The following is a 20,565-nucleotide window of genomic DNA, read 5'->3' on the forward strand; positions in this document are numbered from 1 at the left end:
AGCCCTGCTGAGGCTCGGGACTATGATAAACTAAAGACTGAGATCCTGACCCGCCTGGGAGTCACGCTGTCAGTACGAGCACAACGGGTGCACCGTTGGCTGTACGCCATGGAGAAGCCTCCGCGCTCCCAGATGCACGACCTTATTCAGCTAACAAAAAAATGGCTGCAGCCAGAGACATTAACTGGTCCCCAGATGGTGGAAAGAGTCGTCATGGACCGCTACTTGAGATCTTTGCCCATGGTCCTGCGCAAGTGGGTGAGCCATGGAAACCCGGGTACTGCTGACCAATTAGTGGACATGGTAGAGAGGTATTTGGCAGCAGAGGAACTACTGATGACCACCCAGCAACCCATAGGTCCTCGACAGCGCCCTTCAGTAAAGACTGGTAAGACTGTTCCGTGGGAAAACGTTGCTGGGCGGTTAAGAGAACGCAAGGCTGGAGAGACTGTAAACACTGGCCCTGGAAACAGGCCAATGGGGCTAGAACGGTCTATGCTGCCCAAATGGGTTGATAATCGTGTGGTTAAATGTTTTAGGTGTGGTATGCCAGGTCATGTTATTGCCAATTGCCCAGTCACGCAAGAACCCATGCAATGTGATGCTGCCTTTGAATGTCGCAGAATGTCTTTCTTTGCTAGGTTAGCTTGTACTGTGGTACCTTCACCTGAGCTGGAAAAACAAATGTGTGATGTGTTCTTAGAAGGTAACCGGGTAGAGGCCTTGCTAGATTCAGGAAGTTTAGTTACCCTCGTGAAAGCTGGGTTAGTGAACCCCTTAAAGGTCCAGCAAATACCTATTGGGGTAACTTGCATACATGGGGATACCCAACATTATGCCACTGCTGAGGTGAATATAGAAACTTGTTGTGGGTCAGCAATGGTTAAAGTGGGACTGGTCCCTACCTTGGTGCATGAGGCCATAATAGGGAGGGATTTTCCTCATTTTTGGAAACTGTGGGAATCACGGTTATCAACAGATGTGAGAAGTAAAAAGCCAGTTGATAATACCGGTGATTTTATGGATGTACGTGGGTCTTCGGAACTTTCTGGCCCTTTGCCTTTTGCTAGTTTGGCTGGGGAAGTGACAGATGGGGAGTCCAGTGAGGACCCTCTTGCCGGGAACAGAGACATAGTAGTTAGAACTGAAAGCGTGCCTGACCTGGAGGTAAAGAAGGATCTGTTTGCGTCTGAACAGTTAAAGGATCCTACCTTAATAAAGGCTAGAGAGAATGTTAAGATTGTTAATGGGGAACCTGTGGTACCAGGTGACAGGGTTACGTATCCCCACATGGCCATCTGTAATGAGCTCTTGTACCACATTGTCAAAAGGGGTGAGGATGTGGTGGAACAGCTGGTAGTTCCCCAGCCTTATCGGAGAACGGTACTAGATTTAGCTCATAGTCACGTTACCGCAGGACATTTAGGGGCAGAAAAAACCACTGAAAGAGTTTTACAAAGGTTCTTTTGGCCAGGGGTTTATAAAGAAGTGTCTGAATATTGTTCTTCCTGTCCTGAATGCCAGTATCATGCCCCTAGACCCCATTTCAGGAGCCCACTAGTTCCCATGCCTATTATAGAGGTCCCGTTTGACAGAATAGCCATGGATCTCGTGGGGCCCTTGTTAAAGTCTGCTCGGGGCCATCAGTATATCCTGGTAATTATGGACTATGCCACTCGATATCCTGAGGCTGTCCCTTTACGCACTATCACAACCAAGGCGATAGCTAGGGAGCTGGTGCAGGTATTTAGTAGAGTGGGAATACCAAAAGAAATTTTGACTGACCAAGGTACTCCATTTATGTCAAGGATCATGAAAGAATTGTGCAAGTTATTTAAGGTCACTCACCTCAGGACGTCCATCTACCATCCCCAAACTGACGGGTTGGTGGAAAGGTTTAATAAAACATTAAAAAGTATGTTAAAAAAGGTTGTTGAGAGAGATGGGAAAAACTGGGATTGTTTGTTGCCCTACTTGTTAATGGCCATCAGAGAAGTCCCTCAGTCCTCTACGGGGTTTTCTCCATTTGATTTGTTGTATGGTAGACACCCCAGAGGGCTGTTGGATATTGCCAAAGAGACGTGGGAAGGACAGCCCACTCCTTATAGAAGCGTTATTGAGCATGTAACACAAATGCAGGATAGGATTGCAGCCGTGGTACCTGTTGTCAGAGAGCACATGGAACAGGCCCAAAGTGCTCAACAGAGGGTCTATAACCGGAGTGCCAAGATACGGGAATTTGCTCCTGGAGATAGAGTTCTTGTTTTGGTACCCACTGTGGAAAGCAAATTCCTAGCTAAATGGCAGGGTCCATTTGAGATTAGGGAAAAAGTGAATGAGGTTAATTACAAAGTAAACCAGCCGGGAAAGAGAAAACCCGAACAGATCTACCATGTTAACTTAATCAAACCCTGGAAAGATAGGTTGTCTCTGTCAGCGGAGCCTTGCCCTTCGGTGTCTTCACCCCGGTTGCTTCCCGCAGTGAAGGTGTCAGAGACATTATCAGCTGATCAGAACAATCAGGTTAAAGAATTTCTCATCCAAAATAGGGAGGTATTTTCAGAGCTGCCTGGCCGAACGACCATAATAAAACATGACATTGTCACAGAACCAGGGGTCAGGGTTCATTTAAAGCCATATAGGATTCCTGAAGCTCAGCGAGAAGCTATTTCTAAGGAAGTTAAAACCATGTTAGAACTTGGAGTCATAGAGGAGTCTAACAGTGAGTGGTCCAGTCCCATAGTGCTCATCCCGAAGCCCGACGGTAGCATACGCTTCTGTAATGACTTTCGTAAGTTAAATGAGGTGTCCAAGTTTGACGCATACCCCATGCCCCGTGTGGATGAGCTTGTAGAAAGGCTGGGAACAGCCAGGTTTCTCACCACATTGGACCTGACCAAAGGTTACTGGCAAATACCTTTATCTGATAGCGCCAAAGAAAAAACAGCCTTTTTGGTTCCGGAGGGGCTGTACCAGTATAAGATGTTACCCTTTGGGTTGCATGGGGCTCCAGCAACCTTTCAACGGGCGATGGATAAAATTTTGAGGCCCCATAGAAAATATGCAGCTGCCTATTTGGATGATGTGGTAATTCACAGTACAGACTGGGGGTCCCATTTGGTTAAAGTACAAGCAGTACTGGACTCAATCAGAGAGGCAGGGTTAACTGCTAACCCAAAGAAGTGCTGCCTCGCAATGGAGGAGGTCAAATACTTGGGCTTCACCATAGGCAGAGGTCTGATTAGGCCCCAATTGAATAAAGTTGATGCTATTCAAAACTGGCCTCGTCCAGTGAATAAAAAACAGGTAAGGGCTTTTTTGGGAATTACTGGGTACTATAGACGGTTTATTCCTAATTTTGCGACCACAGCGGTGCCGTTGTCAGACCTTACCAAAGGGAAGCAGTCAAATGTGGTGAAATGGAACCCTGATGCAGAAAAGGCGTTCCAAGCATTAAAAGTGGCTTTGTGTTCACAACCGGTGTTGATAACACCAGATTTTTCAAAAGAATTTGTGGTACAGACAGATGCCTCAGAGGTAGGGATAGGTGCTGTGCTGTCCCAAACCAGAGATGGGGACGAACACCCTATCATTTATTTGAGTAGGAAACTCAATGAGCATGAAAAAAAGTATGCCATTGTGGAAAAGGAGGCTTTGGCCATTAAGTGGGCACTAGATACCTTGAGATATTACCTCTTGGGTAGACAATTCAGACTAGTGACAGACCATGCCCCTTTAAAATGGATGTATGTAAATAGAGGCAAGAATGCTCGTGTAACTAGATGGTTTCTAGCGTTGCAGGACTTTAAGTTTACTGTCGAACATAGACCGGGAACACAATTGGCCAACGCAGATGCATTGTCTCGCATCTTCTGTTTGGGGGCTACAAGTGTTCCGGCCCCTAGGTCGAAACAGGGGAGGGGGATATGTGACAAGAACACTGGGATAGTGTTTGAGGGCAGGTATATTTGTCCCAGGTTCTTGTCTTACATGTTTTAGAAAATGTTAACTTCTAGGAAAAATGCTTTTTGTTTTGTCTGAACCTTTTCAGTTTGCTGTAAAAGCTGGGTAAAGGCTCTGAGAGAGAGATAAGGCGAGTTCTAGACATTGGGCCCAGTTCGGGTCTTTGGCCTCACAGAGGGCTAATCAGGGTTTCAGCTGTGTAAGAGTGTTATAGTGCTTCTAACCTGATTAGTATGGGCAGACTGCCTGGGAAGGCTGCAGGATCTGTGTGTGAGAGACACGCTTTCTGATGCAAGTAAGCTATACAGTATGTACTGAAGAACTCTGTGTTTTGTTTAGTGACAGTTAGGAACATCTTATGTTTAGTTAGTGCCGGACAGGCAAGGTATTTTTATTTTGGGGTTTGTTTTATTTTCTGTTTCAATAAAACTGGCCGGGGTCAGTTGTACCAGAAACTGGACTTGTGTTGTTCCTCAGCTGCTGCGGGCTGCCATATGCCCCGGGAAAAGGCACCTTGCACCCCTACAGTGTTACAATATATAAATATATACAATATGACCATAGGCAGTAAAATGTATATTCAATTATGGTGAGTAAGATAACCCAGTGATGACAGAGATGCTTGGAGTTGGAACTCTGGAAAGTTTTATAACTGTAATGGCAATTTACATTTCACCGAGTGTATCTTCAAGTTATAAAGTGAGATTTTCTGTGAAAAAATGAAAAAATTATTCTAATTGTCACATTTTACGTCTGTTTATTTTTGAAACGTCTGATTTCTTAATTTTACATACACAGATTAACTAATATGACAGATCCCAGTACTGTTAACAAATCCAATAATCGGTACAATTGCTACAGTATCATTTGTAGGTTCTACTTGATGGGCAGAAGAAAAAGGAATTCTTGAATAGCTGGTGTGATTGTAGAAAAACGCACCTAAAAAGTTGAACTGAGCCTCTGTAATTGAATTGTGTACTCTTTGCCACTCTTACCATCACCTACCTCAGCAATGTCAATACTGACTCTGAAGAGTCTGGTACAAATAACATACTCAAGGACCTTACTGCATGTACTGTACATGAATAGCATACTGTACATTGAAGACAGATTCTTACCTTTATAAGCCATACATATTCCATTAACTGAATCTATGTAATTATACAGGAGTTATTTTTGTTATGAAACATTTAACACTTTCCATTACTATGTTAAGAATGTAATTATCTCTGCCAAAATTTATACAAAAGTGATTATTTTTATGTTCATTATACTGTATTGCAAACATTTTGGATGCTTTGTTTTATATAATACGATGCAAGTGACAACAACATAATTCAATTTAATCTTGTTACAGCTACAGTATGATGTAAGATAAAAACTATCGTCCTTGTTGTGATAACGTTGCAAAATAAGGAAGTCTCCCAAGCCCCCCCCTCTCTTCCCCCAATTCTTTTTAGATGCAATTAAGGAGTGTATCCTGGGTCTTTTCCAGTCCTGAGCCTTTGCCATCCTAAATTTAGCTTGTGCAAAGTGTCAGTGGTGGAAAACGTAATTAGAATTCACAGCCGAGGAGCCACAAATTTAATCTGTCTGACAGCTCCTGCAAGGTTTTTGTTCACTGAAGTGAATGAGGTACAGTGAGAGAGAAAATTTAACTGGAAAAAACAGATTTAGAACACAAATCCTCACCATTTTACAACATACAAAATAAATAAATAAATTATATATATATATATATATATATATATATATATATAAAAAATTATAAATATGTGTGTGTTTATATATATATATATATATATATATATACAATTATAAATATATGTGTGAGTTTATATATATAAACACACACATATAATGTATATATTATAAAAACCGTCATCAGGTTTTTTATAATAAAACCGAAAAGAAGAAGTACATGGCTATAATGTAAATTTATATGACCATGAGTGCAGCCATTACAACATCCTTTGCATTTACCTTTGGAGGGTACTTGGCAATTGTATCCTTTCTGCAGACTTGGAGTCCCAGATGCACAGACACATTCAGAGACACACATATGTTTGCATTTGTCCCGTATTTTAAGTGCTGTGCATGTGTCTGGGCACATGCCCGATTGTTACTGCACTAATAGTTTAGTGGGTAGTCCTTGAAGGTAGCTGAGGGTGGGGTGGGGGGGGTTGCAAGTTTAGGTCATGCATCTAATGGTAGGTCTAAAGATGCATCAAGGCCATCGCCAGAATAAAGGGGGGATGTAGGGCATACTGTACCGCCGGCCACCCCTTTGTCAGGGGGCCCCCTGGCTAGAGCACACTGACATCATTAGCTTTCCCTCTTAAGCAGCAGCAGAACCAGAAACCAGAATGTGAGCAGGACAGTATGCAGTGAAGGCATAGACCCAGGAGTATCATAAGCTACCAAAAGAGCTTTCCGAACAGAGGAGAGATAGGAGGATGGAGAGAGCTGTTAGTGACACAGAGATCCCAGCTTATCCTCTTCCCTGCTTGGGTGTCTGAGCCATGTGTAAAGTGTTCTGCAACTAAACCATCCAGGTCTAGAGATAGAGACACACACACAGAGACTCCTGTCCCCGTGTGTAAGTAGTACAGAGTCTGTTGCTATTCTTGCATGTGACAAGATAAATTACCGTATATACTCGAGTATAAGCCGACTTTTTCAGCACTTTTTTTTGTGCTGAAAAAGCCACCTCGGCTTATACTCGAGTCAGCTTTAGTGCCAGATATGCCCCACAGTGCCAGGTGTGCCAGATATGCCCCACAGTGCCAGGTGTGCCAGATATGCCCCACAGTGCCAGTTACTTACCCTCCGTCGCTCCCGCGCTGTCTTCTGAAGGAGGGACACAGAGAGCGCAGCGCGCGGCTCTACTGTGTCCCTCCTGCATCTCCAGCGGCACTTCCTTTAACACACGCCGCTGCCGCCGGAGATGCAGGAGGGACACAGGAGAGCCGCGCACTGCGCTCTCCGTGTCCCTCCTTAAGAAGACAGCGCGGGAGCGACGGAGGGTAAGTATCTAGCACTGTGGGGCATATCTGGCACACCTAGCACTGTGGGGCATATCTGGCACACCTGGCACTGTGGGGCATATCTGGCAGACCTGGCACTGTGGGACATATCTGGCACACCTGGCACTGTGGGGCATATCTGGCACACCTGGCACTGTGGGGCATATCTGGCACTGTGGGGCATATCTGGCACTGTGGGGCACATCTGGCACACCTGGCACTGTGGGGCATATCTGGCACACCTGGCACTGTGGGGCATATCTGGCACACCTGGCACTGTGGGGCACATCTGGCACTGTGGGGCATATCTGGCACACCTGGCACTGTGGGGCATATCTGGCACTGTGGGGCATGTCTGGCACATCTGGCACTGTGGGACATATCTGGCACTGTGGGGCATATCTGGCACATCTGGCACTGTGGGGCATATCTGGCACTGTGTGGCATATCTGGCACTGTGGGGCATATCTGGCACATCTGGCACTGTGGGGCATATCTGGCACATCTGGCACTGTGGGGCATATCGGGCACATCTGGCACTGTGGGGCATATCTGGCACTGTGGGGCATATCTGGCACTATGAGGTCTGTGTACGGCTAGAGCTGCATTTCCCACCCTAGGCTTATACTCGAGTCAATAAGTTTTCCCAGATTTTTGTGGTAAAATTAGGTGCCTCGGCTTATATTCGGGTCGACTTATACTCGAGTATATACGGTATTATTTTTTTCTATGTGTGTTTTAAGGTTAAGTTATCTGAAAATGTTACATAATAGTTGTTTTTCAATTAGGTGGAGCTATAAACAGCACCCAGCCATTATTAAGTACAGTATTAGTTTAAAACTAACATACACCATTGGTTTAAATTTAATATTCACAATCCATACCTCCCACCATGCCCCATTCCAGGAGGGACAAAATGCTCTCTACCTGGACTTCCTTCTTAATTTATGATTGCAATCACCTCTATTGAAATACCTTTCTTATCAATTAAATAGTTTAACACAGGTGACACGAATCATATATTGAGAAGTCCAGGATTGGGACATGTTGCGAGCTATACACAATCTAATATACACCCCCCACCTTCCACCGGGGCCCTCCTGCCATAAGTGCCCCGGGCACCCCCAAGGCTTAATCTAGCCCTGATCAAGGTGCATTTGCACTGCTACAAGATGCTCGAAGAGGGCTTCTCACTGTTCACAAAAATTGCTGCAACATTAGTATGAAGATGTAAACACAACTGTGGCAAAATATGCGGCTGCGACTGGGTGTGGCTCAGAATCCGGCTCAAAAAGTCACCAAATAAGTTTAGGGGTAACACTAGCTGCATGATTACTAGAAAAGACTACCGGAGCATGGTGACTAGAACAAACTATGGTCACATACTGTGTATTCTACTGTATATATCTGCTCCCGCAAAATCTGTTGTCAGTATTATACTATACCGCTGTAGAAGACCTGGGTTCCTCTAAGACAAATTTGAGATGTAATTAAAACACACAGAAATCTCTTCATGACACATGTTGGGAAATTAATTGATTGATTTCCTCAGTAATCAGACAAGTGGCAGGCGTGACCTCTCAAGGACATATTTGTAGTACAGTATGTTGCTTTTGTTTTGAGTATTTAAAGCTGATCCACCCCCTTGGAAAATAACACCTACCCAGAGCCCCTAGAGAAAGATGCAAATTTCAATATGTTAACTAACATTTAATGGAGGCAAAGGGCCAGATATTGGCAGTCATCTGTCTGCAACTTTATGTAAATACCAAACCAAGTCCTTCCCTTGAGCACATCCGTGCGCCCGAATGTGCAAGGGCTGAAACGTTCACTTTAAGCGTCTGTACACGCAGTATCACCAATTTATGTACCAGCCCTATAGCCTCCTATGTTAGTGGTCGAGCTTCGGTGTAAACAACCACTTTCTCAGGAATGCCCACTGCATTTTAAGTACACTTCTCCCTGCGTATGTCTGAAATTGATTCTGTTAGACACAGGGGGTGATTCAGACTGGAACGCTGCAGCAGCAGCGTTCGCAGTCTGGTGAGGCGAAAAGCATCTCACTGGTGCAACCGCCTCTGCCTGTCAATCAGGCAGAGGCGGTTGCGGGGCGTGACGGCAGCGTTGGCAGGGTGTGTCAGCTGCGTTGGGGTGAGTGCAGTCTGGACAACGCAGGCGTGTCCGGACCATTGCTGGGATGGGTCGCGGTGGCTGCATGACGTCACACACAGCTGCTGCGACAAAAAAATGGCAGGTAGACGTAGGCAGGGAGCTACTAGCCAGGTGCGAAAGCATCGCCACTGTGCGATGCTTTTGCACCTCTCGGGGGGAGTAGGACCTGGCTTGTGGGGCATCCCCCGCATGTCAGAGATTTTGATCGTAGATGTGCGTTTTTTCGCATATCTCTACAAGCAGCTCTGAAGTAGGCCCACAATCAGAATGCATCAGTAGTGCCTACACCTCTGTATCAGGCCCAAAGTGTGGTATCCCTGCCGGTATCTGGTCTCTAGGTCGACAGTGTCTAGGCCGACCACTACTGGTCAACAGTAAGTAGGTCGACATGGTTTCTAGGTCGACAAGGACTCTAGGTTGACATGTTCTAGGTCGATATGAATAAAAAGGTCGACATGAGTTTTTCATTCCCCCCCCCATTTTTTTAACTTTTCATACTTTACGATCCACGTGGACTACAATTGGGAATGGTAACCTGTGCTGAGCGCAGCGGAAGCAGACCGAGGTACCTTGTCCAAAGCATGGCAAGCAAACTGAGCCATGCGAGGGGTCACGGTGCACTAATTGGGGTTCCCGGTCACTATATGAAGAAAACGACACCAAGAAAAGTAAAAATACTCATGTTGACCTTATGCCATGCCGACCTAGTACCTTTTTCATACTTTACCATCCTTGTGGACTATGGGAGTCATTCCGAGTTGATCGCTAGCTGCCGTTGTTCACAGCGCAGCGATCAGGCTAAAAATTGGCACTTCTGTGCATGCGTATGGTGCGCACTGCGCATGTGCAACACACTTTCACAAATGCCAATGCAGTTTTACACAAGCTCTAGCGACGCTTTTCAGTCGCACTGCTGATCGTTGAGTGATTGACAGGAAGTGGGTGTTTCTGGGTTGTAACTGACCGTTTTCGGGGAGTGTGTGTAAAAACGCAGGCGTGCCAGATAAAAACGCAGGAGTGGCTGGGGAAATGGGGGAGTGGCTGGCCGAACGCAGGACATGTTTATGACATCAAAACAGGAACTAAAGAGTCTGAAGTGATCGCAAGGTAGGAGTAGGTCTGCGGCTACTCTGAAACAACACCATTTTTTTTAGTAGCAGCGCTTAGATCCTTTCGTTCGCACTTCTGCTAAGCTAAGATAGACTCCCAGGGGGCGGCGGCTTAGCGTTTGCACTGCTGCTAAAAGCAGCTAGCGAGCGATCAACTCGGAAAGAGGGCCTATAACTGGGAACTGCAAGTGATGCTGTACACTAAATGGGTTTCCAGGTATTGTAAGGTAAAATGTTACACCCCCAAAAAATGAAAACTCATGTCGACCTTTTCTTTTGACGACCATTTTCATGTGGACCTTTTGAACATGTCGACAATTTTGGTGTTGACCAAGACACCGTTGACCTTTTGACTGTCGACCTATTATACCATAACTCTAGGCACCGTAGTGTCTAGATACAAAGAGATATCCTGAAAATGTGATTTGTTGGCTGCTTCATAAGACAGGATTGGGGCGCAATATTATAATATGGTGAAGGTTGTATGTATTCCTTCCATCCACAATAAAACTGCAGATCTCAGTATTACTAGACATTTTCAAGTATTTTTTTATTTTTTTTTGCAAATACAGGGCCAATTCCATAGTACCTAATGCTAGCTGAATTATACTGTATATGTACTGTAGAGCCTCTCAGCATAACATTACCAAATATAAATGTGTGGGGTTTTTTATGTTTGCTATTGTATGTTTTGCTGAAGACTGAATCTATCTAGGACTCGGGAGTCCATCGGCACATGCTTCGAGTGATGCACATGCTGGGGGATTGGATCTCTCTCAGGGGGCAATGCGATAGAAGCCCATGGGCTTGTACAGGGTAATACCACATAAAGATGGCGTTACCCACCGCATCCAAGCTCCAGAATGTATGGCATTCTGGAACTTGGTTAATATGCAGTAAGTGGCCAAACCTCAGAAAAATGCATTTTCAAAAGTTTTGGCCACTTTTTTTGCATTGTTGTGTCTTGCTCATAATGTCAACACTATCAAAATGGGTATCTGGATGACAGGTTGACCTATATTTGGTCAGAGGTCAATAGATAAACCCCATATGGTCGACAGGATCAATAGGCCAACATGTCAAAAGTAGACAGTAGGAAAGGTCAACAGGTTTAAATGGTCAACATGTAATTGTCGACACACATATAGTCAACACTTCTACATTTTTTTTACACTTTTTCATCCTTTACCATTCTCATGGACTACAATTGTTAATAGTAACCTTGCCCAAAGTATGGAGAGCAAAGTGGTACACCAATTGGGGCCGCATGTGGTTAAACAAACAAACGGACACCCAAAATACAAAAAAATAAAAATAAAGTGTGTAGACATTTTATGTAGCAATTTATACCAAATACATCCCTGAAGTGTTGCTGAAAACTGTCTTGTATAAAGGCGCTGAGCAGTTCACATAGGAGGCCATTCTCTGAAGGAGAAACTGCCATACGGCTGGTGGTAGTTTCAAAGGTGCGAACGAAGGCGCATCCAAAGACTCAACAAGTGGCATTTCAGCATCTACTAATGCTTACAGTCCATTCCCCCCAACATGACCCATTCCATTAGATACAAAATACTCTGTTCCTGGACTTCAGTACCTAATGGAATGGGTCATGTTGGTGGGTATGACAGTCGGATGCATGCATGCATGCATGCATGTACACCAGTGAATGTCTTTGTAGCCATATTGACTTAATCAGTCCCTATGTGAGTGTCCATGCACATTCATCGCTCTCCCACTGTGTCTCTGTCCGCAACCATCATCATTAGTACTGGCACTTGCACCCACCTCTTGCTGGGTGCAAAAGATCCATCTGAAACAGACATTCTGTTGCTTTTCACACGCCTCTAACAAGCACAAGCTAGGCTACAAACCCATGACACTCACATGACACATCCATGAGAAGCATCTATTCTGTGAGTCGTCATAGTAACTCCTCAGTTGCCACTCAGAAATGCCAGTTTTACTGACAGAGTGATCTGACCACAAATGGAGCAAACAGTCCACCCATGTATCCTCTGTGCGTATGCATGGTGCAGCACGTGCAGTCTCTGATTGCTTATTTTGTGCATGCATAGTCTGCTGAGAATAGCGGTATGCGCCCGCCTCTGGGCTTGCGTACGACTCATAATCAGGCCCTATGTGAGATGCACATTTGTGAAAATTATTTTTATGCTTTTGTTATGTTTCAACATTTTTATAGCATTTTAACTTCACATACCATTACTTTAATGTGTTTATTGTATAAAAACAATTTTAGTTCTACAAGAATTAATAATATATCAGTTTAAATATTTACAGTTTTTATACTGTATTCTCTACTATTTACACATTATTTTGTCATATTGTTGGCAAATAGGAGTCTGAATACTCCAGTACACACATTATTCCTTTCTGTTATTTTCGTACATTGTAGACATTGCTGTGATCATGTCAGAATAATTATATCTTTGTCTGTGAAACAGGAGTTTCCAATCAAGGACAAAAATATTGTTTTTATGTGATGTTGAAATAATAATTATTCTATTCAAATTAACCAAGTCTAGAGAACATTTTTATTGGCAATCAGCCTACTTCACGCAGGAGAGAGTATCAAAATGTTCCATAATTATTCGGGATCCATCACTTACAGTATATAAGGTTTATAACGTTTCTTAGCATGTTGCCCTGGAGCACATTGGGAACCTTCTTCTCTCCTTCTGGCACATAAATCCTAAGGGGAAGGGTACATCATGCAGTCAATTGTCCTAGGAGTCACGTATGCCATGACAGATAATCTAAGACCCTACTGTGACATTTATAGTAGAGATGAGCGGATTCGGTTTTACTCGGTTTTACTCGGTTCTCAAAACCGAATCTTATTGGCTCACGGATGTCACGTGTTTTGGATAGCCAATAAGATTCGGTTTTGAGAACCGAGTAAAACCGAGTAAAACCGAATCCGCTCATCTCTAATTTATAGTGCCCAATCAAGTGACCAACTAGCACTCCATCCTAGTGAAAATTTAAAAACGGGATGCAATAACCCAAAAACTGGAGCAAGAACCCCCTCCAGGACCACTGTCCAAATGCTTCATGGGCTTCTTCCAAACATAACTGTACAGTACTACTTTATTCAAGGGTAGCCAATAACACCCCCCCCCCCCCTTGCTACTAACTATTGCACAGCCTGTGACAAAACATCAAAAACTGTAAACATCATCATAAACAATATAACAGGAGCAATTACAGCATCACCCTACTTTTATCCTGTTAGCTAACATTTTCTGGGTATTGCTGAGATTCCAGCAGTTGATTGGGCCATCAATGGAAACATGAGTGATGATGGACAATAGAGCAGAGCACCCAGGCTTCTTCAGAATTTATGGAGTTCAGCTGGTGGTAATAGCTGTCACCTAGTACCATGCTGCACTAGCCAGTAGGTATACTTTAGTTAAAATCATTCAAAGTGGGGGAAAGTTCCCCTCTACAGTTGAGTTAGGTACAGTATATCAAAGATATTTGGTTTAACCAACTAGTCTGAACTAGAGATGTGCGGTGGACACTTTTCGGGTTTTGTGTTTTGGTTTTGTATCTGGATCTCTGCTCGTGTTTTGGATCTGGATTGGTTTTGCCAAAACCACCATTTCGGGTTTTGGATCTGGATGTTTTTTGAAAAAAACATAAACATTACAGAATTTGGGGGTAATGTTTATCCTACGGTATTATTAACCTCAATAACATTTATTTCCACTCATTTTCAGTCTATTGTGAACACCTCACAATATTGTTTTTAGGCAAAAAGGTTGCACCGAGGTCGGTGGATGGCTAAGCTAAGCGACACAAGTGGGCAGCACAAACACCTTGCCCATCTAGGAGTAGCACTGCAGTGGCAGACAGGATGGCAGTTTTAAAACTAGGCCCCAAAGAGCACATAATGCAATAAAAAAAGAGGTGCAAGATGGAATTGTATTGGGCCCTCCCACCCACACTTATGTTGTTTGTGTTGGCATTTGGGTGCTTTACCCACGCAGTCAGGATCACCTCATGAGCTATGTTTCAATCAGTAGGCACACACTGGAAAGCTCTTTGTGGTATAATTTGTTTATATAATGAAACTGGAACCGATCATAATACAAAATAATAATCAGAAGAGGATAACTGTGTATGAGCAGCAATCACTGCATGCTCCATTTCTCTCCTTCATGTCACCTTCAGAACACAGGAACAAACAAGTGTAAGACATACATCACAGACTGTAAAACACATAACACATATACGACAGCTCCACCTGCTGTCCCTCCTGTGCAATTACACATCAAACTCTCACTCTGTTGCAGTTTCTCAACAGTTTGAACAGGTCATGCATAGTTTAATAAACCCATCATTTCAGCGACAGGTGTTCCCCCTGGAAAAAGCTTGCCAAATTCTCAGAATCATAGCTAGCTACAAACATACCACCTCCTTCTGTGATGACTTTATGAGAAGAGGCAAGAGGAAGAGGACAGTGTTAAGAAGGTGATTAAAAACTAGGTGATTCATTGCGCCCTATGGGCGCTCTTCACACCGTCGCAATGGGCCACGCCCCTTCAACCCTTGCACGCCCTTGGGGCATGCAATATTTTTATTATATGGAGTATTACCTCCAATATTAATTTGGTGAGTGGTTAAATATTGCACGGGCAAAGGGCGTGCAATGGTTAAGGGGCTGTAGCCCCTTGCGACGGCATGAACAATGCACGCAGGGCACGATGAATCACCTGGTAGATGCTGTGGTTGGGGGAGTGGTGTGTGGCTGAGATGAGGTGATTAAAAATTAGAGAGGCACACGCAATCAGGAAAAACACACAGGCTTTCACCTCCACTCTTATATTGGTGTGGAACGGAAAGTACTTCAACCAAGCAAATACTGTATATAATGACCACATTACTGGACAAACTGAAAAACTAGGGGCCAAAGCCTCCAAATTTGTACCCCCTTCTCCATTTTCAGGTATTAAGATAATCTTGGATGTAATGCTGGGATGCAAATAAACTGGTGTATACCACAGGATCAAGATTGGATATTTTCACCTCTACTAAGTCTGAGTCTTATTTTGTGAAAATCTTGTGGGTTTCTTTTTTCCATTTTTTTTTATTGCATTGTTATTTACATATTTTGGGGCAGATGCCTTATTTTTGCTTTTCACAGCTCCCAGTTACACACATGTGAGTATACCTGTGTGTCCCAGTTACACGCATGTGAGCATACCTGTGTGTCTTGTTGATTTTTTTCATATTTAATTATTAAATAAAGCAGCCCCTTGTGCCCCACTGCGCTATAATTCTTGGAATACTTGCATATAATTCCTGTAATATTGCCGCATAATTCTCAGAATGCTGGCGTATAATTCCTGTGATATTGCCATATAATTCCTGTGATATTGCTGTATAATTCCTGTGATATTGCCGTATAATTCCCATGATACTGGCGTATAACTCCTGTGATATTGCCATATAATTCCTGCAATACTGGCATATAATTCCTGTGATACTGCCATATAATTCCAGTGATACTGGAGTACAATTCCTATGATAGTGCCGTATAATTCCAGTGATATTGTCATATAATTCCAGTGATACTGTCATATAATTCCAGTTATCCTGCCGTATAATTCCATATAAAGCCATATAATTCCGTATAAATCCAATCCAGTGGTGCTGCCATATAAATTCAGTGGTGCTGTCCTGTGCTTATATTATTTACTCCAAATAATGGGGTTATTAATATTTAATCCAAATAATTTTACAGGGTTTGCCCTGTGAGGTGTAGGCTCTCCTGTTGTCGCATATTGTCTTATATAACTCCAGAAAAATTATGGAGAACAAAAATTTGGAGGATAAAATAGGGAAAGATCAAGAACCACTTCCTCCTAGTGCTGAAGCTGCTGCCACTAGCCATGACATAAACAATGAAATGCCATCAACGTCGTCTGCCAAGGCCAATGCCCAATATGATAGTAGAGGGAATGTAAAATCCAAAAAGCCAAAGTTCAGTAAAAAGACCCAAAAAATAAATTTAAATGGCCTGAGGAGAAATGTAAACTTGCCAATAGGCCATTTACGACACCAAGTGGCAAGGAACGGCTGAGGCCCTGGCCTAGAACGGCTGAGGCCCTGCCTATGTTCATGACTAGTGGTTCAGCTTCACTTGAGGATGGAAGCCCTCATCCTCCCGCTAGAAAAATTAATAGATTTAAGCTGGAAAAAGCACAGAAAAGAACTGTTCATTCTGAGATGGTATCACGAATCCTCTAGGAGAGTTCAAGTGTGTCGGCGGTTGTAATGCCTGACCTTCCCAACACTGAACGGGAAGAGGTGACTCCTTCCACCATTTGCACGCCCCCCTGCAAGTGCTGGAAGGAGCACCCACAGTCCAGTTCCTGATATTGAAATTGAAGATGTCACTATTGAAGTACACCAGGATGACGATATGGGTGCTGCTGGCGCTGAGGAGGAAGTTAACGATGAGGATTCTGATGGTGATGTGATCAGTTTAAGTCAGGCACCGGGGGAAACACCTGTTGTCCGTGGTATGAAGAAGCCTGGGCAAACTACCTAAAAAGCCACCTCTTCGGTGTGGAATTATTTCTCCACAAATCCGGACAACAGCTGTCAAGCCATCTTTTTGCCTCTTTCAATCTGTAATAAGTAGGGGTAAGGCTGTTAACCACTTAGGAACATCCTCCCTTTATACGTCACCTGCAGCGCATTCATCATAAGTCAGTGTCAAGTTGTGAAACTTTGGGTAAGAGCGTAAGCCGTCCACTGACACCTAGATCCCTCAACATCAACTTCCTTCTCAGTCAGGAACATCAGTAGTCCTGCAGGCCATGTCACTGTCAAGACTGAGGAGTCCTCTCCTAAACGGGTTTCCTCCGGAGGATCCTTGAGTGGTATGCATGCTGTTGCTGCCGCTGCTGTTGTTGCTGCTGGGAATCGATCGTCATCCCAGAGGTAAAGTCGGAAGACCACTTGTACTACTTCCAGTAAGCAATTGACTGTCCAACAGTCCTTTGTGAGGAAGCTGAAATATGACAGCAGTCATCCTGTTGCAAAGCGGATAACTGAGGCCTTGACACTTATGTTGTTGTTAGACGTGCGTACGGTATCCGCCATTAGTGCAGTGGGATTTAGACAATTGATGTAGGTATTGTGTCCCCGGTACCAAATCCCATCTAGGTTCTACTTCACTAGGCAGGTGATACAGAGAATATACAAAGATGTCAGAAAAAGAGTCACTAGTGTCCTACAAAATGCGGTTGCATCCAGTGTCCACTTAACCGTGGACAAGTGGACTAAGGACTATATGACTGTGACAGCCCACTGGGTAGATGTATGGCCTCCCGCAGCAACAACAGCAGCGGCAACAGTAGCAGCATCTCGCAAACGCCAACTTATTCCTAGGCAGGCTACGCTATGTATCACAGCTTTCCGTAAGAGGCACACAGCTGACAACCTCTTACGGAAACTGAGGGACATCATCTCAGAATGGCTTACCCCAATTAGACTCTCCTGGGGATTTGTGATATCAGACAACACCACCAATATTGTGTGTGCATTACATCTGGTCAAATTCCAGCACTTCCCATGTTTGCGGGCCACTTTCGACATTCTGCCACCGTGTGCCGAAGACTGGAGCGCCAGCAAACACTCCTGAACCTGCCCTGCCATCAACTAAAGCAAGAGGTAGTAACGAGGTGGTATTCAACACTCTATATGCTTCAGAGGATTGAGGTGCAGCAAAAGGCCATTGAAGCCTATATATCCACCTACGATATAGGCAAAGGAAGGGGAATGCACCTGACTCAAGCGCAGTGGAGAATGATTTCTGTCTTGTGCAAGGTTCTCCAACCCTTTGAACTTGCCACACGTGAAGTCAGTTCAGATACACTGCCAACTTGAGTCAGCTCATTCCCTTCATCATGCTTTTGCAGAAGCAGCTGGAGAAATTGAAGGAGGAGCTAAGATGGAGCAATTCCGCAAAGTATGAGGGACTTGTGGATGGAGCCCTTCATTCGCTTTGCCAGGATTCAAGGGTGGACAATCTGTTGAAATCAAAGCACTACATTTTGGCCAACATGCTCAATCCTAGGTTTAAAGCCTACGTTATAACTCTCTTTCTGGCTGACACAAGTCTGCAGAGGTGCAAAGACCTGCTGGTGAGTAAATTGTCAACTCAAGTGGAATGTGACCCATCAACAGCTCCTCCTTCAATTTCTCCCGTCACTGGGGCTGCAAGGAAAAGGATACGTTTTCCTAGCCCACCCGCTGGCGGTGATGCAGGGCAGTCAGGAGCGAGTGCTGACATCTGGTCCGGACTGAAGGACCTGCCAACGATTACTGACATGTCTACTGTCACTGCATATGATTCTGTCACCATTGAAAGAAAGGTTGAGGATTATATGAGTGACAGCATCCAAGTAGACATATCAGACAGTCCGTATGTATACTGACAGGAAAAAGAGGCAATTTGGATGCCCTTGCACAAACTGGCTTTATTTTACCTAAGTTGCCCCCCCTCCAGTGTGTACTTCAAAAGAGTGTTTAGTGCAGCCGTTAACCTTGTCAGCAATCGGCGTAGGAGGTTACCTCCACAAAATGTGGAGAAGATGATGTTCATCAAAATTAATTATAAATTCCTCCGGGAAGACTTTTACCAGCAATTGCCTCCAGAAAGTACAGAGGGACCTGTGATGGTGGATTCCAGTGGTGACGAATTAATACTCTGTGAGGAGGAGGATGTACACAGTGAAAGGGGTGAGGAATCGGAGGATGAGGATGAGGTTGACATCTTGCCTCTTTGTGCAAGGAGAGATTGATTGCTTCTTTTTTTGGTGGGGGCCCAAACAAACCGTGTGGCAGACCCTGTTGCTGAAATGATTGGTTTGTTAAAGTGTACATGTCCTGTTTATACAAAATAAGGGGGGGAGGGCCCAAGGACCATTCCATCTTGCACCTTTTTTTCTTCTTATCATCATGTGCTGTTTGGGGACTATTTTTTTAAAGTGCCATCCTGTCTGACACTTCCGTATATGTCCAGTGGTACTGCCATTTAATTCCAGTGATTTGGACGTATAATTCCAGTGATTTGGACATATAATTCCAGTGGGAATTGTTTGTGTCGCTTGCATAGTCAAACAGCTACCTCATTGCACCTCTTCGACATCTTTGCATGAGGTGCTGTTTGTGGCCTAGCTTTTGAAAAGTGCCATCCTGTCTGACACTTGCGTATGAGTCCAGGGGTTCTGCTGTATTAGTCCTGGGGTACTGCTGTATAAGTCCACCAATTGCACAATTAAAAAAAAAAGGACAGGGGCTTGCTGGAGATGCTGTCAGTGGACCGAACAATTGCTGCCCACTCTTGACATTCAGCCACTGCGTAACACTACTAGATGGGCCAGGTGGTTGTGTCACATAGCTTAGTCATACATCAACCTCGGTGCACCTTTTTTTCTTCTTTGAATGAGGTGCCGTTTGGGGCCTTTTTTTGATATCTGCCACTGCAGTGCCACTCCTAGATGGGCCAATTGTTTGTGTCGCTTGGCTTAGTCATACAGCTACCTCATTGCACCTCTTCTACATCTTTGCATGAGGTGCCGTTTGGGGCCTAGTTTTTGAAAAGTGACATCCTGTCTGACACTGCAGTGTCACTCCTAGATGGGCCAGGTGTTTGTGAAGCACACTTGTGTCGCTTAGCTTAGTCATACAGCCACCTTGGTGCAACTTTTAGGCCTAAAAACCATATTGTGAGGTGTGAGGTCTTCAGAATAGAATGGAAATGAGTGGAAATGAATGCTATTGAGGTTAATAATACTGTAGGAGCAAAATTACCCCCAAATTCTGTGATTTTAGCTGTTTTTATGTATTTTTCAAATATCATCCACATCCAAAACCAAAACACAAAAGGGTGGTTTTGGCAAAACCAAGCCAAAACCAAAACACGAAAGTGGAATTAGAATCAAAACCAAAACACAAAACACGAAAAAGTGCCAGCCGCACATCTCTAGTATGCATAATTCAATATTTAGCATGCACTGATTTTCTAATACACCCAGAATTTGGAAACAAGAATGATTTATTAGAAGGCACAAACACTGCCACTATGGGCCTAATTCAGAATTGTAAGCAGACCAGATGTTTGTAGAGCTGAACATATACGCAGGGGAAGCGGTCACCATACCGCTAGTCGAGATCTAGGACGTCACAATGCCGATGCCAGAATACCGACTAGCGGGGAAATACCAAAGCCAGAAATTCAGCGCCACAGGCTTTTCTCC

The 20,565-nt window shown here is 44.1% G+C and overlaps 1 protein-coding gene across 3 annotated transcripts in view; it reads right to left on the bottom strand.

Moving 5' to 3' along the window:
• Positions 1-20,565, bottom strand: part of LOC135055109 (rap1 GTPase-GDP dissociation stimulator 1-A-like) — a 222,318-nt gene that overhangs the window by 161,668 nt on the left and 40,085 nt on the right. Inside the window, exon 1 of one of the 3 annotated variants that reach the window (XM_063958764.1) lies at positions 5,947-6,055. The exons of the other annotated variants lie outside the window; for them this stretch is intronic. Within the exon in view, the coding sequence (XP_063814834.1) occupies positions 5,947-6,025 (79 nt within the window). The 5' untranslated portion in view covers positions 6,026-6,055. Of the gene's footprint in view, positions 1-5,946; positions 6,056-20,565 lie in introns of those variants that run through there. 3 annotated transcript variants of the gene reach the window in all.

The sequence above is a fragment of the Pseudophryne corroboree genome, chromosome 3 (assembly GCF_028390025.1).
Source record: "Pseudophryne corroboree isolate aPseCor3 chromosome 3, aPseCor3.hap2, whole genome shotgun sequence".
Lineage (NCBI taxonomy): Eukaryota > Metazoa > Chordata > Amphibia > Anura > Myobatrachidae > Pseudophryne > Pseudophryne corroboree.